This window comes from Ictidomys tridecemlineatus, chromosome 7 (genome assembly GCF_052094955.1).
Source record: "Ictidomys tridecemlineatus isolate mIctTri1 chromosome 7, mIctTri1.hap1, whole genome shotgun sequence".
NCBI lineage: Eukaryota > Metazoa > Chordata > Mammalia > Rodentia > Sciuridae > Ictidomys > Ictidomys tridecemlineatus.
In genome coordinates, this window is record NC_135483.1 from 142,752,195 (window position 1) to 142,780,095 (window position 27,901).

A 27,901-nucleotide genomic window follows, 5' to 3' on the forward strand; every position below is an offset into this window, starting at 1 on the left:
AGGCTGAGGCTGTGGAGACTGTTATTTGACTTGCTCGATTTGGTTTTGAGGTGAAGTCTGCTATAAGTCTGAACCTCATAGGTGACATTTGTATGTCTCATGCTAATTCATTCATTCTTTCTTTCTCCCCTCCTCTCTCTCCCTCCCTCCTTCTCCCTCCCTCTCCCTCTCTCTCTCAATTTGTGGTGCCAGGGATTGAACCCAGGGCCATGCACATGCCAGGCAAGTTCTCTCCCACTGAACTACATGCCCAGCTCCCACACTAATTCTCTCTTAGTCCTGTCACAATATTTATTGTTGTGAAATTCCAATGTGTCTATTTTCCCTTCGTGTTCACATTTCTTGGATAGGGGGAAAGTGCTTTATTTTTTATAGTGTATTATTAGCAAACAAACAGGAACGATCTAAATGTCCAATAATGCTCAACTATTGTATGCTAACCTGAACACCATGGAATAAAAGCCACGTGATAAAATGGGGATGGATGTTATGGAAAATCCTATCACCAAAAAAACCTGTATAACTATATAAAAAATCAGAAGTATATGAAGAAGAATGGGAAGAGAACCTAGTAAAACTGAAATATCTGTCCTATGGAGAGATTATGGATATATTTAAGATTTTTAGATGCTCCATAAAGCTATGGTTATAATACATTTAAAATATCAAGAAAGTTGACAGTGAGTTTTTGCTATAATTAGTAAGACATTTTGCCAGTCTCAAAACTTGTTGGAATAGAAAATGGCTCTCCGTTCACTTTGTCTCAGGAAGATCAAAATGGGGTAAAAATGATCAAAGAGGCCAAATAGTAGCATTTAATCCTGACAAACCAAAGGTCTCTGAGCTCCCCATGACACATAATAATAATTATCCCTCATCCCCTTTCTAAATATCTACAGCCTCCTCACTGCTCGTGCAAGGGGAGTTTACCAGGATTTAGAGAACTCGGAATCACGTTCTCCAGGTCAGAGGCCTGGACTTCCTACATAATGCCACACATAACCCGGGCTACTCAAGTATGCATTTGCCAAAAGTTGGCAGAAATACTCACTCCGGCTTTCACTTCTTGCCAATTTACTGGGATACGTTTTGGTCGTTGGTACATATGGCTCTGGAGGTGGCAATTCAGAAATCGGATGGAAGTAGAATCTGCTTTCCCACTCATCTGGGGAAGAAACAAACAGTATCTTCAGCAACAGACAATCTGCTACAGGCTTACGTAATGAAAGGCACAGACGAACCATAGAGAGAACTGCAGAAGTCAGTTCTAGTTTTATGCCTAGAAATTTACAAATGTCCTTGATTAGCACATTGATAAAACATATTGGCCTGCAAATCAGTGCTTTTTTTTTTTCCCAGTGCTGGAGAGGGAACCCCAAAAAGAATTTAACTAGGGTGTTTAGGGTGATGATGTGATGCATGCTTGTAAGCTCAGCAACTGGGAGGCTGAGGCAAGACTTCAAGTCTGAGGCCAGTCTCAGCAACTTAGTGAGATCCTATATCAAAATAAAAAATAAAAAGGGTTGGGGAAGCAGCTCAGTCATAGAGTATCCCTGAGTTCAATCTCCAGCACCAAAAACAAAACAAACAAAAAACTAGGGTGATTAGGATCCAGCCAGACCCTTTCAGGAGCTGGGGACTAAGGTATAGGACACTCTTCTTCCCACAGTGGGACCAGGAATAACAGGGACCACTCTGAGAACATGATAGACTGAAGCAGCTTAACAGCTGCAGGCCACTGGGCCTCTTACCTATAGCCAACTATTTAGAAATGTAGATGACAAGACGATAAGCCACAAAAATGTTGTGGCCCCACCTCCCTGCCCGCCCCCCTGCCAAATTCTGGAATCTCTGGAAAGTTAATCAAAATGAAACTCCAGCAAGGAACAAGTTACAGACAAATGATCTGCCTTTGTGGGAGGTGGGAGAGGAGAATTACGAGGATTACTAGTTTCAAGGTGAAGTTGTAGTGGGCCCTAAAATGCTAAGTTACATCAGTGCCCTTCAGTGTGATGACGACAGTGGATGCAAACACCACGCACCTTCACAGGAGGAATCTTGGAAGCCATTTCTAATTGAAGTTGAAGGCGGTGGTGGGGGAGGTGCCCCCGCACCAGGTCTGTCAGGAGGAAGAGGTGGCCTGGGTCCGCCCCTGGGACTATCAACTCCACTCCTGGACGGCAATTGGGGGGTGGCAGGCAGGGCCCGAGATGTGCTGCCATTTCTGTTTATTGGAGGTGGTGGTGGGAGGGGTCCTGAGGCAAAAAAAAAAAAAAAAAAAGATGATATTTAGAGTAATGCTGCCTTATATCCCATATTGCTATTATGTTCATCATCAGCATGCAACTAATGACTACCTACTGGATACATATGCTTTAACTAGGGAACATGGAGAAATGGTGGAGACTTTCCAGGACTTGAGAAATGAGCGACATATATAAACACACAAATGTGCACTAGCACACATCTGTATGGAGAGCCAGTATGTATTCAGAGCTAAATGGCTGTTTGGCTTTGAGTTAGCACCGAGGCTGGAGATGATATGGTGAAACTGAAAACAGGTGATAATTTTTTAAAAATGTTTTATAATTCTTTTAAAGAGCTATCGAATTAATCACTTTGACACCATGAAAGAATTAAAAAAGAGTAAGACAGTTATGAAGTTATAGGTCTTCAAAAGAATTGATTTCTTTAAGGACACAGTATCACTGCTAACCACACAACCATGTTGCGATCCATTTCCAGGCAGAGAGGCATCAGGAAGCCAGTCATCCTGAGAACAGTAGGATTTCCTTCTCCTTCTTCCTCTTTGAGCAGGCAGATGGCACCCAGGCACTGACAAACAGCTAATCAATGTTCCTGACTATTGGTGCCAGAGTGGGTCCTGCCCCGTAAGCCAGCTGCTGTCCCGTAGAGCTTGATTCCCTGTCTACACGGAGTGCCAGGTAGCAACTTTTCTCACAGCACTGTTGCCTGGAGTAATCAGTCAAAAAGCAAGAAGAAGAAAAAAAAAGTACTATCTAAACAGTATTTGATACTGTTTTTTAAAAATTCAAAGATATGGTATAACCAGAACATTTTAAATTCCAAGAAAAAAACCCTCAAATTCTTCTTTTTGATAAGAAATGCATCTTGCTTTTTCTCTTATTCCAAATATAGCAGCTGTTTGGGTAGTGAGTAAATTTTAAAAATATTAAACTTGAGCATTTTCCCATGTAAATCAAAGTGGCCTTAGTAATTATTCCTGATTTTTAGTAGTGTGTTTCACTTGTAAGATGATGATGTTTTATGTAAATACAGTCTTAAGGCATTATAAATACAGATATTATAGATTCAGAATCTGACTTAGGGACCTTGAATTGAACAACCTTCCCGCTGCAGATACCCCGTCAGAAAGTCTGGGCTCAAACATTTGATGGGGGTGGGAGGCACTGCACAGTGCTGGCTGCTCTCCCAAGGAGGCGTCTGTGTCTCACCTTGTAGCATTTATTGTCCCATACTGCTTGTCACTGCTAGAGTCCCCACAGCAAGAGGTGATTTACTGGGTGTCAATGCTGTGGATTTAACTTCACTGGTGATATCAGCCTCCACTTGCCACTAAATGCAAACTAGACATCCAGCATTATGGAGACAGGTACCACCTAATATAAGTAGTATGTTACCAATGTTGCAAAAATAACATAAATATGCATTAAAAAGATTGAAAATATATGTATAAAATTATCAATAATTATTTCTGCATGGTGGTGGTAGGATCATATTTTTTATTTTCTGTACACTTTCTTCTATTTCTAAATTTAATAGGTATAACTTATGTAATAAAAATAAACAATACTTTTATATGTCACTGCCTATCATATTTTGAACAAGATTTAATTTATTCATTCATCATTTGGTAGATCCATGCAAAAAGGTTTGCAGCTACTTTGCAGGAAAATTTATAGAAGTTGAATGAGAAGAAAAATGTCAGATTTTATGCATTTAACTACCTGATATCATTCATTCATTAATGAGATGCCATTACATCTAGGGACTGGATTTAATGAACTAGTAATTCTTCAATATTTGTAGCACACTCTCCATGGTGTAGTGTTTTGAAGGAGTGGTTCTCAAACTTTGCTGCACATTAAAAACTCTGGGAAACTTTCAAATATATCGATGTCCAGCCAGGCACAGTGGTGTACACCTGTAATCCCAATGACTTGGTAGGCTAAGGCAGGAGGATCGCAAGGTGGAGGCTAGCCTCAGTAATTTAGCAAGACCCTAAGCAACTTAGTGAGACCCTGTCTCAAAATAAAAAACTAAAAAGAGATAGAGAAGTGGCTCAATGGTTGAGAGCCCCTAGATTGACCCCTGAATTAAAAAAAAAAAAAAAATCTTGATGCCCAGTGTGTATCCCAGACCAATTATACAAGAAATCCCCAGGCAGGGACCCAAGTTTCTGTGGTTTTTAAAGCTCCTCATGTGATCCCAGTATATTAAGTTCCTGAGGTCACAAAGTCAAAGGTCAGTTAACTTCTCCTAAAGAAAAAAAATTCCCATTTCCTGACATGATGAGGTATAAATGAAGTTAAATTTAAAAATGCTTCCTGGCTGGGTGCAGTGGTGCATGCCTATAATCTTTGCTATTTGAAAGGCTAAGGAAGGAGGATTGCAAGTTCAAGGCCAGCTTGGGCAAATATAGAGTTTATGACTATGGAAATTTTTATAAAGAGAAGGTCTATACTTTGATTCTCCAAGGGACTTATATATCAGAGATTTTAATGAAGGACAAATAGATTTTTTAACATTTGTCTGTAAGGAGCAAGGTAGTGGCCTCAAAGCCTGGCAAAGAGAGAAACACAGACCCTCATTAGCTCTGATATAACTGCCATTCTCCTTAGAATCACGGGCCCTCCTGGAGGAGATGAGGATTGACTCCCTATTAAATTTCCCATTAGGGAGGCAGGGGAGGGAATGGCGAGTCCTCATAGATGGAAGAAGAAAGCTCCAGCCTCTTTCTTATTAACTTGCCTGTGACCATTTACTTGTTGGTTACTCTTGTCTTCTCACCTTTAAAACATGCTGAAATACTGTTCTTTCCTTAGCAGGTTATATGAGGCCATGATGACATATACACGTCAGTGTCACTTGAAAGCACTGGAGCAGCCCGAGGGTTTACTTATGCTTTTGACTGTATTCATGTACGCATCATCAGTGACATTTGGGTAGGTTTTAGGGAGACAATTCACCCATTTCTTGACATACCTGATCTGCCTGGTGGGTCCCTCACTGGAGGAGGGGGCCTCTCATTAGGCGGGGGAGGAAGAGGGCCCGACCGTCCTGGTGAAGGTAAGGGAGGTGCAGATGAAGTGAGGGACACATTCCGCTGTGGGAGCCTTGGGATTTCATCACTGCCACTGGAACCCGGAGGCAGGGGAGGTGGGCCAGGCCTGCTGGGTGGCGGTGGAGGAGGTGGGGCCTGTGAGGCGGAGGAAGGCCGCGGCGTAGAAGGCACTGGAGGCTTGTTGTTTTGAGGGGGAGGAGGTGGAACGGCTTCCCTGTGCAAGGAGGGCCTGTTGCCCATTGGAGGGGGTGGTGGAGGGGGTTTGTCATCCAGGGCCCTGCCTGGGGTTGGGGGCAGAGGAGGCCTGCCTGAGAAGGGTGAGGAGGAGCCTGAGGGGGTCTGGCGTATGGAGCTTCCTCCAAAAGCAGCACCTCTGTTTCCGGGGAAAGGGGGAGGAGTAGGCCCAGGGCTAGGCTGCCTGAGGGCTCCTGGCACTGGTGGGGACCCCCGGTTGTGAAGACTTGATTGAACGGGTCTTGGTGTATTAGGTACTGGAGGGGGAAGGGTATCAGGCTTTGAGCCCACATCAGGCCTTGGGGGAGGCATTCGGTTCCTTGGAGGCTCTGGGGGACCGGTTCTGTGGCCTGGAGAAGGCACAGGAAACCTCCCTGGGCCACTTGGGGGTGAAAAGGGTTTGGCAGATGTGGATCTTCCTCCTGGTGGCAAAATTGGTGGTCGGCTTCCTCCAGAATCTAAAGAACAGGAAAGCATATCAGTTAGGAAATCAGGAGCCTAAAGAAATCAGAAGGCTGGAGTACAGTCCCAGCTACAGGAAGCCCTTTCCCAGAATATTATGAAATATAGGTAACTGTTACTTATATAAATTGGGTTTTGTGTGGTCCTTCCTTACTGGAGGCAGAGGGATAGATCATAGCTCTCTGTTTAGCTTCTAATTCTAGGTTTTACATGCCATCTGCTTTCAAAGGGGTAATAGAGATCTCTTAGCATTAAATGTGGACAAAAGCCAAAATGAAATTGGTGAGTTCTGGTCGCACACACCTATAATCCCAGAGGCTTGGGAGTCTGAGGCAGGAGAATCACAAGTTCAAAGATAGCCTTAGCAACTTAGTGAGACTCTGTTTCCAAAAAAAAAAAAAAAAAAAAAAATATATATATATATATATATATATATATATATATATATATAGAGAGAGAGAGAGAGAGAGAGAGAGAGAGAGGAGGCAGGAGGAGGGCTGGGGATGTGGCTTAGTAGTTAAGCACGACAGTGGTTCAATACTTGGTACCAAAAAAAAAAAAAAAGGAGAAGGCCCTTTTCATTGAGAGAGAACAAGAACAAGATGGCTGGGCAGAGATTTCCGTTGATGATTTATCTAGGCCACCATTCTTGTTCCCTGGCCCTTGGACCTCTCTCTCAAGTTTGAAAAATAACTCACTCTTTTAGGTGACAATGTTAGTTATTCCAATATAAATTCATATGCCGAGGTTACATAGTCCCTTTGAAAAGCACTGCCCCCAAATGGGAGGCAATTTAACTGAAGAGTTATGACTACAATAAGAAGTAAGAAAGAAGCCAGGCACAGTGGCACATGTTGTAATCCCAGCAGCTCAGGAGGCTGAGGCAGGAGGATTATGAGTTCAAAGCCATCGTCAGCAAAAGTGAGGAGCTAAGCAACTCAGTGAGACCCTGTCTCTAAATAAAATATAAAAATATGTGGCTCAGTGGTCAAGTGCCCGAGTTCAATTCCTGGCACCTGCTCCCCACCCCGGAAAAAAGAAATAGACAAAGGTCAAGTGAAAGAATTTACACTGGTGCAAGCAAGCTGGCACTACAATACAACTCCTTCCTATTGGGATAATTTCCATCTCAATATCAGCAGGAAAGAACAACCCTGCTAACTGCTTAAGCTCAACAAATGAACAAAAGTTTAGGGAAGAACTAAAGGGGGAAACAAAAATATGGAAAATGTGAACTCTTGCCTCCAGAATCTCTTGAAACCCAGGGTAATTTCTGAAAAATGGTTAGCCTTAAAACATCTACCACTTCAATCAGGAGCTAACTGATGTATCAAATATTTATTGCTCACTTGCTGTTTGTCATTCATCATTGTAGATGCTAGAGACGGAGAAATAAAATAAAAAAGATCCTGCTCTCCTGTAGTCTCTCTCTTGTGGGAAAGATAAATAGCAAGCCAGTAAAAAATATTTTCAGATAGTTTAAAGTACCAAGAGAGACTGATGAATCAAGAGTACCCGAGAGGCCAGGACAGATAGGGTGACCAGGGACAGCTCTTCTAAGGATGTGACATGTGAGCTGATACCTGACAAGAAGTGGCCAGCCATGGGTAGATGAGGCAGAGAGTCTTAAGGTAATAAACCAGCAGGTGCAAAGGCCCTGATGTGGGCATAAACTTCAAGTTCAAAAAAAAGAAGCCTAGGTGCTCAGGGTACAGATAGTATGGGGTAAAGGTCCTGGTGACGGTAAGGGAGGTGCAGATGAAGTGAGGGACACAAATATGGGGAAGTATGGAGCTTTAGTGGCTTGCAAGGGCCAGGTCACAAAGAGGCTGGTTGACCAAAAGGAGTTCAGATTGCCTTCTAGGCACAGTGGGAAGCACTTGGACAGATTTATTCAGTGGAATAACATAAACTCTAGAGAGAATTTTTTTTTAATCTCGACGTCAGTACTAGAGGAAAAATTGTATTTTCCTTGACTAGGTGGTATAATTCTATGACCAACTTGTGATAAATTATATCTCCCAAGTTCAGATTAATGCTGTAGTCACCATCCATCCACACAGATAGAGGTCTTTTGGCACACCATTCTGTGTGCTAACTTAAATTCCATCTTCATTACTCTCACTCTCTTTATTTCTATTTTGCCTTAATTTCTTCACCTATTGTATGAATATGTGCTTTTGTCAACTGCCTCAAATCCTTTTGGTGGGTTTTTAATAAATTTAAATTTAAAGACAAGACAGAATCTCTCATATTATCTCTTTCTAGTTTTTACCATCCAGTGCTAAAATAGTTACCTTTGAGGATTCAGACTTCATCTTCAGATCGATGTGTAAATTTCACACTTTCCCAGAGAACATTTCAAATGCTCACAGAATTAAACAAATAAAATTCTTCTAACATGATAACCATTATCAAAACAAAAAGTTTTACAGTAAAATTTCTTGAGCTTCTGTAGTAATCAGCAGAGGGCCTCATGTTCTCTGCAGGGTTTCTTGTTTAGGCATGATCAAGTTCACCTCTTCTCTATCATCAGGTTCAAGACAATCCTGAAGGACTAATTTTAGTGGGTCACTGAAGAGAATACAGATTGGGCATCTCAAATCTAAAAATCTTAAATCTGAAATGCTCCCAAGTATGAAACATTTTTTTTTTCCCCTTGGTGGTGCTGGAGAATGAACCAAGCCCTTGCACATGCTAGGCATCTTGAGCCACATTTCCAGTCCTAAAGTCTAAAACTGTGGAGCACTGACATGATGCCACAAGCATAAAATTCCATACCATGAAACTGTTTCATGCACAAAATTATTAAAAAAGTTGTATGCCATCACCTTCAGGCTATATATGTATAAAGTCTATATGATATGTACATGAATTCTGTGTTCAGAATTGGGTCTCTGCCCCCAAATATCTCATTATTTTATGAAATATTCCAAAATCTGAAATCCAAAATACTTTTGATCTCAAACATTCCTAATAAGGGATATTTGACCTGTACTTAGAACCACTGGCATTGACATACTAATGTCTGTCACGCAAAAGAACTTTTTATAGTGAGATTTGTAACTATATTCCCTAGGAGGTGCTCCATAGTATGTTTCAAAAATGGCTCACAACTATTTGTTCTGCTAGACAGCTGGGGCAGGTGACCTCACAAAGAAAGCTGCACTTGCAAGGCCAGAGGGCAGAGCTCTGGGGGTGGCAAGTTCCATTTGCTCCTTCTTTCCTTCCCACTAGCTCACTCTTCAGAAAAGTGCAAAAAAGGATACACTACCCCCAAGGACACTGGGCAAATACACTGGGCAAGGGCATTGGAAGGGAGAGAGGGAGGGAAGGAAGAAGGAATAAAGGATACAGTGGTAACATTTCAAACAACAGAGCCCTGGTGGGTCTACCAGCCTCCAAACTACCAAACTTTAGTTATGCAGAGAAGGAAACTCTTGATACCATTATCTCTGTTGGCTGTGGATCTCAGCTTCGGCATTCCAGCCTGGAATAGTCCTCCCAATCCAGGAGGTCCACCACCTCCTGTGCCACCGCTGCTCCCTCCTCCACCAAAGCCACCACCTCCACCAGCACCAGCACCTTTCGGTTCTGCAAAAGGAAGAAAACACATATATGAAAATACCCATCCGAGTACACTACCATCCGTAGCCCATGGAGACCACAGAACGATGAAGCAGGGAGCAGGCTGAACCTGGTCCTCTGGTAGACACTGGGATTTCTTCATTCAAGTGCAGGATTTTAAGGGTTTTCCTTACTCTCAATCAGGACAGAGAGGTTTCTTTCCACTGAAGGGCAGTCCTAGGCCCGGGGATGGAAGAAACTGTAAGAGATGATGATTTGTTCCACATTCCTCACCTGACCATATGGGTTAATATCTACTAGGACAGAGTTAGCAAATAAAAGAATCTTCAAAGGAAGAGCCCCCTTCCCAAGATTTTTTTTTTTTTTTTTTTTGGTGGTGCTGGGGATTGACTGGCTCTTGTGCATGAGACAAGTGCTCTACCACTAAGCTACATGCCCAGCCCCAGGATTGTACTGCATTTTAGAACATTAATGTATTATAATTTATTTACCCATCCACTTATTTGATAGCTTTTTAGGCTGATTTAATTTTTTTAATATCAAGAAGTCCAACAGTAGGCTTTTAAAATTTTGTTCTTTATAGATGTTTGTGACAGTAGAATGTCTTTTGACATACGTGCATGGAGTATAACTTATTCTAATTAGGATTCCATTTTTGTGGTTGAACATGATGTGAAGTGACACTGGTCTTGTATTCATAGACATTCACATTAATATGGAAGAACTGACATGTTCATGACTTTTAGGCTTCACATGAGGAAATGTGGTCAATTTTCTGATTTATTCATGTCTTCTGGATTTTTGGGAAAAGTTTTATAGTTTTTATGATACAGGTTATACATGCTTCTTATTAGGGTTTCTGAACATGTTTCTGAACATGTTTTTGTTTATTTAAATTGTGGAAGGGACATTTTTCCTATGATATTTTGGAGTTGGTTACTATTGGCATCAAGAAATATCATTTGCTATCTCATAAGTCACTATGCTATGTATCACAAATTAAAATTTACAAAACTTTGTGACTCACATTTTCTAGCGGATACACAGTCTGTAAATGACAATGGTTTTGCCTCCTCTTTTCTAAGCTGTAGATCTTATTTCTGTTTTATACAGGGGATTACTTTGATGTCTGAATTTATAGGAATGTAAATTATTAATGTTGCTAAAGGCAACCATGTTCTGATTTTAATGAGAATGCCTCTAATGTTTCAAAGTTAAAATATTAACTATTGGTTTGAAATATATTTTTTTCCTTTCTAAATATTTACAGTTAGGAAGTATCCTCTGATTGTAGGTTTATGAGATTTTCTTGCAGCATAGAATTTTATCAATTTAAGATCTATGGTAATTATATGGTTTTTATTTTTTGATATAATGGACAAATAGATGTTCAATCAAGCATTAAAAATGGGGAAAACCTTGGTCTTGGTGAATTACTCTTTTAACACATTATTGAATTAGATGTTTTGGTTTTTTGCTTCATGTTCTCCCACCCATGATAATAAGAGGTCTATGGTGAAGCTTCTTGATTTTGGAACTACCGTACTGACATTTTATTTTAGAATGATTCTTTTATATGGGTGGATATTCTATTCTTTATACAATGTCTACACATCTCTGGCCTCTACACACGAGGTGTCCCCCACATCCACTGAAGGTGTGGTAACTAAAAATGTCTCCAACACAAACATACAAACAAACAAACAAAAAACCAAGAAGATTTAGGAAAATGTCTTTAGACAGTGCCACACGTGGGAGGCAAAAATCACCCTGACTGAAAATCACTAATGTACAACTTCTTTTTCTGAGTGCTGCCTTTGCCAAATTTTGATCTCCACTAGAATGATAGTGGTTTCATTCCATCTATCAGCCAGCTAGCTTTCCATGTCTCCCTATTTGGGAATGATTTATACAGCATTTGAATTAGCTGGTTTTTTTTTTAATTTGAAAGAATTTCCAAAATAAAACCAACTGGCTCCAAAACTTTTTGGAGAAAAAATAATGGATAAAATGTTTTCATCTTTTTCCTCACTCAGAGGTACGTTTTAAAATGTACCTTCATTATACTATCCTTAATTTTAGAAAATCTGTTTCTATTCTTTTATCTGCTTTTGAGGTTCTCATTTTATTCATGGGTATTTCTTTTTTTTCTGTGTTAGATTTATCATAGGTTGGTGTTAGCTCTGTATCTTTTCCAGGTGTGAGGCTTTGGGGATGCTTTAGTAGCTCTGCTGACAGAAGAAATAACCCGATAATGAGGTGATGATTACTTCACCTAATAGGATAAATCAAATTAGAATAACAATCTCTAGAGAGTATGTAAAATTGCTTCCACATAAAAACATTTAACCAGTTTTGATTATTACCAATATTAACATTGCCCTTGTCATTCAAACATTATTTATTAATGAATAATACATTTTGAAGTGCTGCTGAGGACACAAAATTCAAAGAGATCACTATATAATCAGGTATCCTCCATCTGGAGCATTTGTCCATCTTTCAATAGAGAAGCGCTATGGTTTGGATATGATTTATATGTAACCTCCAACAGTTCATGTGTTGAAAGTTTGGTCCTCAGTGTGGCGAGGAGAGTGGTGGTGGGACCTTTAGGAGATGGGGCCTAGTAGGGAGTAATTAGGCCTCTGGGGCATTGGCCTCAGAAGGAATTAATACAGTTCTCACTGGACTCTGGTTAGTTCTTGAGAGAGGGTTGTTATTAAAGAAAGAAAGCCTGGCCCTCCCCTCTCTCTGGCTTCCTGTCTTGTCATATGTTCTTTCCCTCTTGCCTGTGCTCCCACCACTGTGATACCATCTGCCACGAGGGCCTCACCAGAGCCAAGCTGATGCCAGCGCAATGCCCTTGAACTTCCAAAACAGTGAGCTAATTAAGAGTCTTTTCTTTTATTAAAGCACCCAGTGCCAGGTATTTCATTAATAGAAAATGGAGCAAGGCATGGTGGTGCATGCCCATAAGCCCAGCTATTTGAAAGGCTGAGGCAGGAGCTGGAGGCTTACCTGGGCAACTTAGCAAGACCCTGTATCCAGAAAAAAAAAAAAAAGAAAGAAAAAGAAAAAAGGTGTAATACAAAGGCTAAAATTGAGCATAGCTAACTGACTCCTGGTCATTTTGTGAAAACTGTAAGACAGGGATGGATTCAACAGCTATCATGCATAATTGTGATCCCTATTTTGATATAGAGCCCAAGGAGGTTGCACATGCAAACAAATACAAAACCATAGATGAACTTTCGTTACTTATAAAGAGCTTGTGACTGCAGTGTAGGTACAGGGATGACAAAGGTACTCACTGGGTTACTCATTTCCACCAAGTGAACTACACTCTGGAACATCACAAAGAAGTTGGAGGATAGAGGAACTAACAGTTCACATGTAATAGGAGAGAGGACCTTGAAGGATGCAATGAGTTTCCACTTGTGGATTCAGGATTAGGTCCATGCTGTTTAGGTTCCTTCAACATTGGTGGGGAATTCACGTTCATCTCTCAGGGGCCCTAAGCCCCTCTCATAATGAGAGAGCTGCTGGCTTCTGTCCTAGAGTTCAGTAGCTTCTCTGGCTCCATACCAGGGACCACAACTCAGATGGTTGCTAGAACAAGGCTCCCTGATATAATTGATTGTGCTGGGAATTTTGTGACCCTGATGGGCATTTTGACCTATAGGTCAGACTGTGTCAAGAATCAAAAACCCCCTAGTTCCTTTTTTGATGAATGGAACATTCTCATTTTCATTACCTTGCTTGAGAAGCATTCAGAAGACTTACCTTGATCATCTTCTCTATTTTTCTCCCACACTTACTTTATTCTAATTGACCCTTCTTCCTTCTCTACCTACTAGGCACTTTTCCCAGCAATTCCCCCCAAACTTCTAATCTTCTACTTCCCTAAAACCCTGCATCATTATTCGCTTGTCTACAAAGCTCCATTTGATGATTTTTTTTTTTTTGGAGGGCAGGCCTATTTCCTACTAGGGTCTAATGGGATCTGTGATCTAGGATGAACCTTGGGGACATCTCATGAGTAGTGGAAAGGTCTAGGGACATGAAAGGACAGTGTCAGGACATGATTATTAATTATTAGTAGATTCTTAGTGTTGGAATAATAATTAATTATTAGTGGTGGATGATTTTTCATTCAGTTGTAAGTGTTAATGAGAAGTCTTGTGTTGTGGCTACTTGCCTGTTTATATGTACCCTGCCTTGGTGCAGAAAGTATCTCAGATTCAGATGGACACATAAGCAAAGTCGTGATCTCCTTTCCTCGCTCCTAGTAATAATCTTACACTAGAATTACACCTTCCAGATAACAGAGCTTTTTTATAAAGGTTATCTCATCTTAAGCTCACAACAAACTTGGGAGGCAGTAGGACAGGTGCCATCTTCACAAATGCAGACCATGGGCTTGGAGATGGCACATGATGAATGTGCTAGGACCTGGACTCACTGCTTTGACTCCAAGGCTAGGGCACTTTCCATATTTCATGCTGCCTTCAGATCTGTGGTGCCAGGAGCAATGAGTTAACCTCCAAAAAGTGTGAATAATTCAGAGAATTGCTGCTGTGTATGCCTTGGACAAAGAATTATTATACTGGCTTCCTGCAGCATTAGAGGGGAATGCAAGCCAAAGCTGTGGCCCACAATGAGGGACACAGTCACTTATTTTGCTAGCTTTGCAGCTGTTGTTAACCAAAAAAAAAAAAAAAATTTTGGTGGGAGGTGTAGGGTTGATTGTTAGGCTACCAACCATTTATCTCTTTGGAAAATAGATTTTTCACTTACTGTCCAATATTGGTGCACTTCTGTCATTGGTGACCGTCTTCTTTAGTTTCTTCCCTTTATTGATGTCAGAGAGAAGAGCATTTCTTCCAGCCTGCTCAGACTTATTCAAGGTAGGCTTCTCTGTATTGGCCTGAAAAGAAAACCACAAGAACTTTTATGCGGTTCTTGGATTCAAATCAGGCGCTGTAATACTCAGCTGGATAGGCAGGATATTGGAATCTAGTTATTAAGGTTCTTGGTGATAGCCTGTAGATTCTCCACAAGTTTTAGACTCCATGTCATTCTTTTTAAGACCCAGATGTTTGGGAGCAGATGTAGTAATAAATCACTTTCATTTTCAAGGCAGGGAGAGTCATTCCCTGATGAAAATCTCTAAAGATTCAGGCCACAGTCTGGCCTTAACCAACAGAGCCAAATTAGGGTGAGACGGCTATGCACAGAAGGGAATTCTAAGTCTGAGAGGATTCTGCAGGATGTGACTAGGCTTCATTCTTCAGGGTGGGTCCTGAAGAACAGGATCCCTCCCATCTTTCAGAAGTAACCTGGTGCAAGGGAAAAATGGTCTCTCATCAACCAAAATCAATGAGACAGTTTTAGAAAACAATTTCCTTTGAACACATTGACAGAGAGGCTTTTTTAAAAATTTAAGTCCTATATATTGAGGTATAATTTATGTATAGTGAAATCATCCTTTTAGTTTACAGTACTATGAACTGTGACAGAGGTATACAATTGTGGAACCACCGCCACAATCAAGATACAGAAACATTTTCATTACCCTAGGGAGTCCCCTCATGTCCCTTTGGCCTAAGGTGGGTCTGATGTTTAATCTCTTTAAATGTTTAGATCACTGAAATTGCAGAGTGAATAAAAATGCTGCTTTAAAATGTTTGGGGATTTTTTTTCTCTGCATTTCCAAGTTCCTGGGAAAGCTCCTTGCTAGGAATTTGGGATCTTGTTCGTTCAGGGCTATTTTAGGAATGGGGACACCAAGAACCCAGCATATGAGCTTGGAAGTAGGCATCTGCCTGTGTCTGTCACACTTGGAACTGGCTGGGTCTTGCTTGGTCCCAGGGTGAGGGTAACTGCTACAAAGCCCAAGGTCCTTCCAGCAGACCTGAGGGTCCTGCTGGGCTGTCCCAATCCTTATCAAAGGGATGTGACTTCAGATAAGCAAGTCAGGACTAGAAGAGGTAAATCTGGTGTGTGGCTTGATCCATACCCAGACTTTCACTATCAGAGTTAGGGGCAGAGATAGCGTTCAGAAGAACCCTGAAGGTGGCTACATAGGATTACTCTGTGTTCAGTTGGAAGCATCTTAAAATAATTAAATTATAACATATTACTTCCTTATAATAATAATAGTTAACATTTATGTAGTTTGTACTCTGGGGCAGGCACTGTTTTTCTAGCACTTTGTGTGTATTATTTCATTTAGTCCTTACCAAACCTATGGGTTATTATTTTTATTTTAAAGAAAAGAAACTGAGATATAGGGAGGTTAAATCATTTGCCCCATTGGCTTACTCAGGGCACCGGCAAAGCCTGCTGTATCACAACTACGACAAAATGTAAATGCCCTTAAACACATGCTTGTATGCCAGGTTTGTACTTTGTTCGGCTTGTTTTATGCATAGAAAGTAAGCAGACAGGAGACACTCACCAAAGCAAATGTTAGACTTTTTAGCAATACTCTGTTCTAATATTCCTCCCTGCTTTCCCACCAAAGTTAACCTTCATGCAGGTCAAATTTTTAAAAGGAACAGGATTACTTTGTTTTGAGAACTGCTCTGGAAGGACCTTAGCAGGGGGTGCTTCTGAACTGAGGTGCTTAAAGAGAGTGAAGTCAAATCCAGTGCTCAAACTTACCCAACTCCAGCCCCATCGCTGCAGACCCCAGTAGAATGAGGGGGCCTTGGGGCCTGATGGACAGAGCAGTTTTTAAGAGGAGGAGCCAGGATCTAAACCCTGGCAGTCTGACTCTAGGATCCTCCTTATAATCTGACAGAAGGGTAAATATGGCCTCTATCATAGCCCTTCCCCATCTGCCCTCAACACTCCCCAGGAGCAGCCTGTGAAAAGCTTCTCAGCTGTCCTTCCAGCTTTAAAAATTACCTACTATCTTCATTTTAAGAATAAAAATAAACTAAGGCCCAGAGACCTTAATGGACATGTCCACACTGGGTGTTTTAAGAGATTTTGGGTCAAACACCATTAGCAGTCTTCTATTCTACTTCAAAGTTTATTTTCATACCTGACCTCCTTGGATGCTTTCTTCTCTCATGTGGCACACAGGGCCTTGACTGTACTGTTCCACAGGACAGGGTCCCACCCTACCTTTCCCTTTTCTCCTCTCTATATCCTATTTCTCTAAGATCTTGCTTTGAATTAGATAATAATGGATAAAAATGAATTAGTAGGATAAACAAGGGTTTTGTAAACTTTAATCCTTCTGTTACAGTGTTCATGATTTTCACATCTTCTCATGTCACCTGTCTTAATTTAATATTTTTCATTAAGTCAACTTACTATATTATTTCCTATACTATTTGCCAATGAACATTTTCTTTTAAATTAACTCACTATCAAACCCTTGGTTTGATTTGCTAGTTATAATTTTTAGAACACATGTTAAAATAAATACATAAGCATTAAGGTTTTTAAAAATTCATATTTGGGAGAAATATATATATATATAAACCAGTCCTGCCATGTTAGCCAGATCAGAGCTTCTCAAACTTATTCATTCAAGGAATCAGTTTCTAGAATTTTGTTCTAACCCATCACAGTCTGACATTTTGTAAAATAACAATGGATTATTATAAAAATGAATTGGTTTTAGAAGAAGACACAAATTCAATGTTAGAAACAGACACATGACTACCATCAAAATTCTCTGAATGATTCCCAACTCTCAATATCTGTGCTTATCTCCTTGGGTCACTGATAAGGTGGAGGACCATGTGTTCAGGAGCAAGGAGGTGGTTAAAGGTCAGTTCTTCCCAGCTAAGTTCTCACCTCAGATGGATTATCTAAATGTGTGTCAAAGCAACCTGGAGGAAGAGACTTTCCTCTCCCCATGCCTCAGTTTTCCCACAGGAATAATGAAGGGACCATCACTGTGAGGTTCCTTTACAGTGAAGGCTTCGGTGCTGGGGAGGCCTCTGTAATGGAGTGTGGCATCCTGGAGATGAGGCTCTGATTTCCTTTACCAGGCATATCAAGGGATTAGGATAAATGCAGTAAAGAAACTCTTTTGGGAAGTCAACAACTGGAATGCAAGCATAGGTTTAAAAGGGGATGGCATGTGTGGAGGAGAGGTGGGGGTGATGCTGGTGGACATAATATTTGTCAAAAACAGAGTGAGAAGAATGAGGGGAGAAGGCAGAAATAAAGAAAGGGAACTTGAAGACACTGCATGCACTGCAGACAGAGACTTGTGTTTCTGGATGGTTCTCCCCAACAATAAAAGCCTAGATGTTGAATTCATTTGAATGGAAACAGTGCTTGCTGGCCTCCAAACTGCTCCTGCAAATCCCTGTCATGGGTGGTCTTGCTTCCTTTGATGGACAGAGCAGGGGAAACCTAATACTTCACATACCATGCCTCATAGGAGACCTTCACCAGAAGAACCCTTCGTGCTGTTTGGATTCGGGTGGTCTCAGGGTTTGGCTTACTCAGGGCCCTGGCAAAGCCTGCTATATCACAACTACGAAAAAATGTAAATGCCCTTAAACACATGATTGTATGCCAGGTTTGTACTTTGTTTGGCTTGTTTTATGCATAGAAAGTAAGCAGACAGGAGACACTCACCAAAGCAAATGTTGGTGGTGGTGGGGGTGCTGGCGGGGGAGGGACAGGCATCTTGGATGGTTACGCTTTCAATAGTCTTGATAAATCTGTAAAGACAAAACACAGACAGACGTTAGACTTTTTAGCGGTAGTCTGTTCTAATATTCCGCCCTGCTTTCCCATCAAAATGATAACCTTCATGCAGGTCAAATTTTTAAAAGGAACAGGATTACTTTGTTTTGAGAACTGCTCTGGAAGAGGGGTGCTTCTAAACTGAGGTGCTTAAAGAGACTGGAAGTCAAATCCAGTGCTCAAACCTACTCAATTCCAGCCCCTTTGCTGCAGACCCTAGTAGAATGAAGGGGCCTTGGGGCCTGTAGCTGAGTCAGCAGGAAGCTTTTCATGAAAGTACTAGAAATGGCAAAGTGTAACCGTGATATACCATTGTTTTTATTTGGCTGCCTGTACTAAAACACGTTCGGCAACAAACTAACTCCCTCACCTCTTTGTGCTATTTAAAGCAATAAAAATTTTTGTTTCCAAAGTGAAAAAAAAAATGTATCCTGGACAACTTTGATGGAAAAGAAACGCAGCAGAAGTGGCTCCCCTTCATCACTCGCTCCCACACAACTTCCTCTCTTGTTCCTCTCCTCTCAGCCCCCCTTGAGCTGGTATCAGCATTTTAACAAGATCCCTAGGCAGTCCATATGCACTGGCATTTGAGAAGCCTTGTTGTAGAGTTTTGAGTCTTAAACCAGTGGGCAGCCTGGGACACTGACCTCCGTCCCAGTAACAATTTCCATGCCACATATGTCCCAAGTTTCAAACAGCAGAATTATTTTCCTTTTATTCTCAATAGTCTTCCGATTACAAAGAACCATTTCTTAGAACTTAAAATATTAATGTAGCTCCATCACTAAATGCTAATGTGGAAAAATTTACACCTTGAAGTAAAAACTTTCTACTGAAAGAATGCTGGATGGCTAGTTTTCTTTGAATACAAACAGAAGGGAGAAGCTAAAAGGATATTGTTGGACTTGTCCCAGACACTGGAAAACAAGAATAAAAACCAGTGGGTACAGTTTTTTCCAAGTGGGCTGTCTAGAAAAATGGAAATTTAAAAACATTCCACAGCAGCAGGAGCAGCTATCACTTCCTGAGCACTGGTGGATCCAGGCGCTTTATCTACGTTGTCACTAATGCCTACAGCACCAGGGCAAGCTAGTGAGACTCTGCTCGTTCATAGCAGAGGACGCAAGACTCAGAGAAATGACGGATCACTAGCGGGCTCCACGGCAATTCATTCAAATCGGCCCCTTTGGTGCCTGCCCCTCCCCTGGGCCACCCTACCTTGCTTTGTTCCCACCAGTTCAGGCATTTTTAGGGCAACTAGGTAGTGCTGCAGCTCACCTGTTAACTAGCTGGAAAGGTGTTTTTAAGCAAGATACTGTCTCAGACAAGGATTCTTTTCAAATGTGTTCCTTAAATTGGTTTTTCCTGCATGACATCGATCCATCCCCCATGGGGCCAATTAGGCACCGTAAGCAGGGTTGGGCGCCCTTATGAAGGGGGCTCTCCTGCTGTGGAAGACCTTCAGAGGCCTTGGGGCTGGATGTCCTCCAGGACCAGGATGAAGGATAGGGTCTGAAGCTGAACTCAGGCCTGACTATGAAGGATGATGAAGCCAAAGCAACAGTATTAACAGTTGGAGAAGGCAGCTTACCAAGGCAGGGGGTAGCCTGGTCTGCCTGGTGGGCCGGAGAGATGGGTTTCATGGCACAGTTCATCCATGAGTTTGACTCATATGATGTTACTCAAGACTCTTATTTTGTCTGATTTCATGTTAACCAACATGAAATCTGTCATCCTATCCTAATTTAGGAATGATGGATTCTGGCCAACTAACAGGAACCCCCTGTGGGCTTGGTTCTCATGAGTCAGTTTCTGGTTACAGAAATCAAATTGAATTTTTATACTGCGCAGTCCACTGCAAATGGGGACTCTTTCAGGATGCCTTCAAAGGCCTCCTTCATTATTCTAAAATCTCTGCTGTTACAGTTTTAGTACTGTCTGTGCACAAACTGGTTTATAAATAAACTTTTGGACCACATTTGTAGGGGTGGCGGGTAGGGGGAACTGAGCTAACCAGAAGGCTAGTGTGAGAGAATCCACAATGGACTTGGCTGGGACTGGGGTCAGGGTCAAGACCATGGCCAGCTTGCAGAAACATACAGTCAAAACCAAGTATAAGAAACTATCAAAAGCTTTAGGGTCTTGCATGAAGTGGGGCTGTCATTTCCTGGCTACCTTAGATCAACAGGGAAGAGGATCTACGAGTGCCTGCTCTCACCTTCTAAGGCCAATGCAAAACTAAGCTCTCTCTTCACTCTTCTGTGCCTGAGGACCTTTGTTGCCATTTTTTCCATCTGCATCTCTCACTGCTTTCCAGATGAATTATTCTCACACTCACTTTAATGCTAAGTCTGCCACGCCCTCCTTGCTCCTTCCTAGCTGAGTAGCTGCTGGGCAGAGTCTGAACTACTCTGGACTAGGCTGTAAGGAGAGTCTCCAATCCTGTCATTCACCACACAGATCAAAGAAGACCAGTCTTACATCTCACCATGCTGGGCCTGCTGCTGGAACCACTTGACTGTCTTCCCACCAGACTGTGGACTATACCAGGTCTCCCCAATAGCTGACACAAAGTAAGGTTCTCACTAAATATGAGTGGAGTGAGAACCAAAGATCACATACACAGGCCAAGTGCTTGCCACCAGAATGGCTCTTAACCTCATCCCACCTGCACTGTGAGGTGATGGGCAAAGAATCAGCACTATGTCACGGGGCTTGCTAGCACTAAGTACTGGGATTTGCTTTCCTTACAGCTCTGACTTCTCCAGTGAAGTAAAACCCCAATGTCTGGGAGGCACAGGGGGATTCCCTGATTCCACAGAGTTAACAGCTCACATCAGAATCAGAGATAGGCCTTTCTAAAGGGTCTTGATACCAGAGAAAGACCCTAACTGACTATGCATTCCTGCCTGCATTCTCACACCCACAGAGTCCAGGGGTAGAATCAAGGTCTCCTGAATGTAAATAAAGAAAAGTACAAATTATTTAACATTTCCTTCCATTACAAATGCAGACCACCAATCACAGTGCCCCTAGACTCCTTTACCAATGTTTTTTCCCAGAGTACTTCCACGTCATAGTACAAGTGTTGCAGGTCTCTTTTGAAATTCTGTCAATGTTTATATCTTGTTGCTTAAACCATTAGTAAAGAAGGGTGTATTTCACTGCAATTAATTTCCTTTGTAATCCTCTGTATTTTATGAGCTTATAAACAGTCATAGAAGGAGACCTTTGGATTTTACCAGACACCAGTATGGTCTCAGGAATGAAAAAATGAGAACATGAGACCTGAGTTAAGTGAATGTGGTTCTGAATCCTTACTCTCCGGCCTATTAGCCTGGGTCTAGAACTGAACTTCTCTGAGCATTCCTTTCCCTTCTGTTAAGTGGAGAGTTGCTGGGAAAATAAAATGAACTGTTGTGTGTCAGGTTTCAGCAGAGTTTTGGAGAGAAAGGCATCAGTGGACGGGTCAAGGATCTGTCCTCCCTGATGGTGAGGACAGATCCTGCTGGTATGCAGGCTGCTGAGCACCTAGCAGAGGAGGGACAGACCTGGGGTGAGTGGTGGGGAGGGCTGGCTTTGCCTTCTATGTCTGTATATAGAGCTGCACCAGGTAGGAATAAGGCAGCCAGGCCACCAGACCTCCAGGGCTCCACTGGGTTCTTCCCTCAGGAGAGGGCAGCATGGCAGGAAGGAGCGGCTATCAGGGGGCCAAAAGCGGACCCTGAACCAGGGAAAGGCCTAGGCCATTGGATCCCACCATGCAGCCTGTCTTCTCCTGCATCAGAATCAGCTGTCCTGTCCTGCTGCCCACCCTGTTAGAGTCCCCACAGTCGGCCAATCACAGACCTCACCATGAGTGGAGCCTTGTCCTCCTACCCAACCCATCCCAGGCACTGAACTTTTAAAAATATACTTTTAGATTTAATTTCATTAAAAAAATCATTTTGATGCTTAAATAACTTTCATCATAGGGAGACGAGCCACACTTTCTCAAATGTTCACCTGTTGTACTGGGTTTTACATGTGCTAACTAAGAAGACTCCAGGGGTGGAAAAGGTTTGTTTTTACACACAGCATTAGGAACTGAGTTATGTCCCCTGCAAATTCATCTGATGAAGTCCTAACCCTTAGTACTTCAAAATGTGACTGTGTTTGGAGATAGGGCTTTAAAGAGGTGATCAAATTAAAAGTAGGACTATTAGGGTAGAGTTGAATTTAGTGCTACTGATGTCCTTATAAAAACAGAAAGAGACACCAGGGACATACACAGGCAGAGAAAGACTATGAACAGATAAAGTAAGAAGGAGCCCTCTGCAAGCCAAAGAAAATCTTCAGCAGAAACCAACCCTAACTCAGAACTTGATCTTGGACTTCTAGCCTCCAGAATTATGAAAAAACAAATTTCTGTTACTTGAGCCACATAGTCTATGGGATATTGTTATGGCAACCAAAGGAAATTAATATACACTATTTTAACATTGTTTTGTTAACATTGTTTTAACACTGTTTTGCATTGTTTATTATCCATTGTGGAAATAGGACAATGGCTTTGAATACAATATCCATCAATTGATTTCTTACTCACAATATATCTGGACTGTCAAGATGTTAGAGAATTAAAAAAAAAAAAAATCAGCCTGAACCTTAGTATATGAGTGGTTGTCAAAGCTTTATCTAATAACTAAATGAAACATCCAGGAATCATCGAATTTTAGATGAAGCACAATTGAGGGGAGGCAAAGGATCTTCCATTTTTTAAAAGTTATTTTTCAAGTCCTTTATTTTATTTGTTTATATGTGGTGCTGAGGATCGAACCCAGTGCTTCACAGGTGCTAGGCGAGTGCTCTACCTCTGAGCCACAACCTCAGCCCAGGATCTGCTATTTTATAAAGAAGTTATAAGTTAAGAGAACAGAGCAGATTATTTTGCATAAGTGACTTAAAAACTATTGGTTGGTATGGATGTGCACACATGCAGAGTACACATCAATATCAAGCAATTCTAGAATGTCTTAGATCTGTGAATGAACTGGTTGGCATCTTTGGTTTTACTATAACACAACATCATGGTTTAAAACTCACATTAGACCACATCACATGCCCAGACCAATGTGGGCATCTTGAAGCCTGGACCCATTCACTAGGCATTTCATGTAGGGTTATAGGAATACCTTGTGAGAAACAGTGTCACTAGCCTACTCCCTGCTCCAGAAGGGACTTAGTCTACCCAATTGCGTGGCCATCTAGAGGCTCAACCATAGCCCACATTTCAGTCCAGATATTCACCAGGAAACTCAGGGTTTCTTCTTCAATATGCTAAGAAAGTAGAATTATTCCTGAATGTACAATGATTGGTCTTAGAATTGAGACAATTGACTATTTAAATAAATAAATTCTTAGTTTTTATAACCAACTTAAAATTAATTCTAGAACTCACTGCGTGAGGCCCAAACTATAGAATGACTTGTGAGGAGAGATTTCCAACATCCCCCAATGGAAAGAGCTGTCACTCCTCAGAAGGTGAGTCTCGAACCCTGGGGATGGGTTCTATCAGAGAAGACAAGAACCAGCTTTGCCAGTTGTTTAATCACTACTATGGACTATTTGAAAAAATAAAGCATTTTGCTTTATAAATCATGCCCAACGTCACTGTTAGATACTATGCTAACTAAAATATTGGAGGAAAAGTAAATACCGCCCATCCCCAAATACTTGAATCAATGGAAAAGCATCTTATTTGCTCTGTGAGGTAGGAGTGGGGAGGGGTCACAGAAATAATACAGTGGGACAGATCTGAGGTCCACTGCTCTTTTCCCTCATTATTTTCTGTTATCTTATTTTTATTTACATTCCTTTATATTTCACTTTATAATTTTCTTCATTTATTTTCACACATGTACTTCTTGTGTATTATTGGCTTCTTTGGCTAGATTTTTATTGTTGTTGTTTTTTCTCCTGCTTCCACAAGGAGCATTGTGGAGAACAGTAGTCAACACAAAAAGGAAAATAAAACACAACAGTGGTATTTGCTACTGATGGAAGCATTCAATAATGATTAAATGTTAGATGAAAAAGTTGGGGGGTAAATGACACCCAGAGACAGATCTTGTTATTCTGACACATTCTAGCTTATAAATATATGTATATACCCTCCCTTGGTTCCCTGTCTCTTGTGCGCTCGTTCTTTCTCTCTCTCTCTCACACACACACATACACACACACAAAATAGTTTGACCAAAAGATAGTAATAGAAGGAAATTTATACTACATGTAACTCAACAGCGTTTCAAGGCTCAAATTCATATTGAATTATTACAACCTTAAAAAATAATTTCAAAGGCATTCATTACAAAGACATTGAATCCACCCACAAGGTAAACTGAAACAAATGAAATAATTTACCAAACTCACATTGCTGCTAAAATCCTGAATTTTAAAAAGCCCATAGATTTGGGATTCTGGATCAAAATTATTCTTGATTCTCTTCTTTATACTGGCCATGATGCAAACTTAGATATCTTTAAGATGTGAAAGCCATTAGAACTAGTTAAGATGAATTTGGCTTTGTTCTTCAACTTCCTGTAAAAAGGCTCAACAGGAAAATCGATGCTCACAGTAAACCACAGTCATCCTGTTTCTTTAACACGATCTTTTCACAGCTGCAGTGGCGCATAGTTTCTATTTTATGATATAAGTCACTGTGCAACATCTCTGCCTCCCCACCCCACAAGCTCTCGTTCCTTGTTTGGCCATTTAGAAACTCTTAATACCTTTGCAGAAAGGTTTGTTGCTGTTATCTATTCCTCTCCTCCTCAGGTTGAAGGTCCTTGCTCAGAGCAATGAGGCAATCAAAACGAGAAAAAAACAGAAAAGGCAGCTACACCAAAGAGGAAGCAACATGTAGAGAAGAGAAGCCAGCTTTCCTTTGTAAGCAAATCAACAGCCTCACCCAGTTATTTATCATCGTTATTCTCCATTTGTGCTAAATGTAGAAAACACAGTTGCCTTGCCCGGACTCTCTGGGTTGATCAGCAATTAAAGCAATAGCTTAAGTGACTCTGCCTAGGTTATCTTCTCAATGACAAAGGTTTATGTCTCTGCTGTAGAGGGCTACTTTAGAAATGCTTCTCTTAGAATTCTTGTAGACAGCCAGTTGATTTACCTGGGGTGGGTGGGGGGGAGGTGGTGAAAAGCATTTTTCACAGAAGACATTTTGAAGCATCTATAATGTTATTAAGATTGGCTAGGAACTTGGACACAAACTCACAATTTTACCCTAAGAGTCACTGCTGGGAAAAGAAAACTTGCTCTGAAGTAAAATTATTTTTAAATTTATTATACATAATTAACTTCAAAATTAATACAAATTCACCCCTTTTGTGGTGAGAAAATAAAGTTTAGTTGGGTGACTAAGGTACCTGTCATTTAACTGTGGGTGGGGAAAGGAAACCCTGTTTTGCTTTATCCATGTACTAAAAAGTGTCAGTTTTTTACCCATGACTTCCAGTATTTTCCAAGTACTCTCTTTAAGGGGCTCAAATCTCAATGCTACCATCTTCCTATATCATCAGCACCACATTGACTTATCTTGGGGAATAAGATCTGTCCCTGTTCCCCAGCACTCACAACACCTATAGGTCAACATACTTGGTATATTGTATTCATTTTATCTTTGAAAGTATAACCTTGTAACATAAGCAGAAGGGTCACCAAATTTACTTCTGGAAAGAGCAAAAGATTCAGGAAAATATCTTACTTGAGATTCATCATTTTAAATATATTTACTATTGCTGTGATTATTTAAACAAAGCATTTGTGATCCCAGATTCCCAGGACTGGAAAGAATCTCCAGAAATTGTGCAATTTATCACCTTGGCTTCAGGCTACAGCTTGTGAAAAGAGCTCTTGAAATTCAGAAAACTTCCTCCACACCCAGCTGTTAGGTGGCCTTGGGCAAATTGCCTGGCCTACGTTCAGTTTCTACAATAAAATGGGGACAGTAGTACCTACTTAACAGGGTGAAGAGTTAAATGAGGCAGTGCTTAATAAGTATTAGCCATTTGTTAAAAATAAAATAAGCAAAAGTAAAGAGCATAACCCTTGCTAAGTGGCTGGTAGATGAAAGAGAAAACAGGAGCTGACTTAAAGCTCAGCCCGTGTGTGTCCACCCAGGCAAACTCCCAGATCATAGAAGAATGGTAAAAGGACACGTGTATAAAGTGCACTTTTAATCCCTCAGAAAAGCATACTGATTAAGGCATTTCTTATTTTAGTATTTCTTTTTCAGTTTTAATTTTTAGGACTGGAGGTTACAAAAGACAGACAGGTATTTTATACCCTTCAAAAGGGCATAAAACTCCAAGAGTCCCAGAATTAGGTAGCTCACTTCCTCTTACGTTTTATCATAGGCTGGGAACTTCCAGCCTATAGGCCAGATCTAGAATTTGATTTCTCAACAATCAGTGAAATTGCTGCAGAACCCTGGGAGTAAGTTTCCCCTCAGGGGGTTTCTGAACATTCTAGTTCTTCCACAGTGGCCACAACTCAACGTTTATGTGGTAGAGCAGTTAGAGAGCTCTGAACAAGGAACCCAAGGAGAAACTTTCCAAAGAGTGCAAAAAAGCTGACTGCGGTTTTAGGTAAATTCTTTAACCTCTTCAGATCTATAAAAAAAGAGTTGTGACTAGACCATCTTCCACTTCAAAACTTTATGAAGCTAACACGTAACGCTCTACAATTGGCAGTTCAAATGAATTTTGAGTATGGGTTCCACACAGACCCCCAAACCTTTCCCTGCTTCTCATCCTCCTCTTACCATCCTGTCTTAGTCTTCCCCATTCCCCAGCCCATCTCTTTCTACAAAGCTGTTCTACTTTCCTAAATTAGAATTTTTCTGCAGACTTTTCTTCATCTATAACATCTCCATTTGTAATGAATGCACTAGTTATGCCATCAAGTTATTCAAAAGAACTTACTAACTAAAGTTGTATGTGCTCTTCTAATTTATTTATTTTTTTAGTTGTTGATGAACCTTTATTTTTTATTTATTTATATGCAGTGCTGAGAATCGAACCTAGTGCCTCACCCGTGCCAGGCAAGCGTTCCACCATTGAGCCAAAACCCCAGCCTCCTCCTACTTTTTAAAGCTTTATTGTACACTCCTCAGAGGGGAAAAGGGTGTGTAAGTCAAGTTGCTTTCTCAAACATAACCTAGATAATTTTCTTAGCGCAAAATAGTATCCTAATCCTGTTCTGTAGCTTTCTGACTACATGGCTTGAATCTTTTAAATGATTTTTTTTGCCATAATATTATTTATATTAAATATAAATAGTTGTAATAAATGCTATAGAATTTTATTTGCAGTAGTAGTCGTGCCCTGCACCATTTCGATATGGATAGAATTATTCTAAAAGACCAGAGGTCTTTTCCCTAACAGACTCTGCTTAGAAATGGTTTCTTTTGGGAGTTGAATTTAACACATTTGCAGCAACAGCTTCTTTCCCAGTTGGTTCCTTACTTTTGTCTGAAACTGCCAAGGACTCCCTCTACTTTAAAGCCCTACGGTC

The 27,901-nt window shown here is 41.0% G+C and overlaps 1 protein-coding gene and 1 long non-coding RNA gene across 7 annotated transcripts in view; one reads left to right on the plus strand and one right to left on the minus strand.

Annotated features, from left to right (window-relative positions):
- Nucleotides 1-27,901, minus strand: part of Wipf1 (WAS/WASL interacting protein family member 1) — a 114,440-nt gene that overhangs the window by 5,609 nt on the left and 80,930 nt on the right. For 4 of the 6 annotated variants that reach the window (XM_005324614.5, XM_040294495.2, XM_040294497.2 and 1 more), the window contains 6 exons: nucleotides 18,221-18,306; nucleotides 14,408-14,537; nucleotides 9,470-9,616; nucleotides 5,248-6,018; nucleotides 2,043-2,255; nucleotides 1,052-1,165 (listed from right to left, as the gene is read on the minus strand). In XM_005324614.5, the coding sequence (XP_005324671.2) occupies nucleotides 1,052-1,165; nucleotides 2,043-2,255; nucleotides 5,248-6,018; nucleotides 9,470-9,616; nucleotides 14,408-14,537; nucleotides 18,221-18,271 (1,426 nt within the window). In that variant the 5' untranslated portion in view covers nucleotides 18,272-18,306. Of the gene's footprint in view, nucleotides 1-1,051; nucleotides 1,166-2,042; nucleotides 2,256-5,247; nucleotides 6,019-9,469; nucleotides 9,617-14,407; nucleotides 14,538-18,220; nucleotides 18,307-24,745; nucleotides 24,822-25,104; nucleotides 25,124-27,901 lie in introns of those variants that run through there. The other 2 variants (XM_078017626.1, XM_078017627.1) reach the window with 2 other exon arrangements.
- On the plus strand, nucleotides 3,996-27,849 carry LOC144365567 (uncharacterized). Its single transcript, XR_013424152.1, has 4 exons — nucleotides 3,996-5,207; nucleotides 23,765-23,854; nucleotides 25,151-25,261; nucleotides 27,393-27,849. It is a non-coding gene; the product is annotated as an uncharacterized LOC144365567 (long non-coding RNA).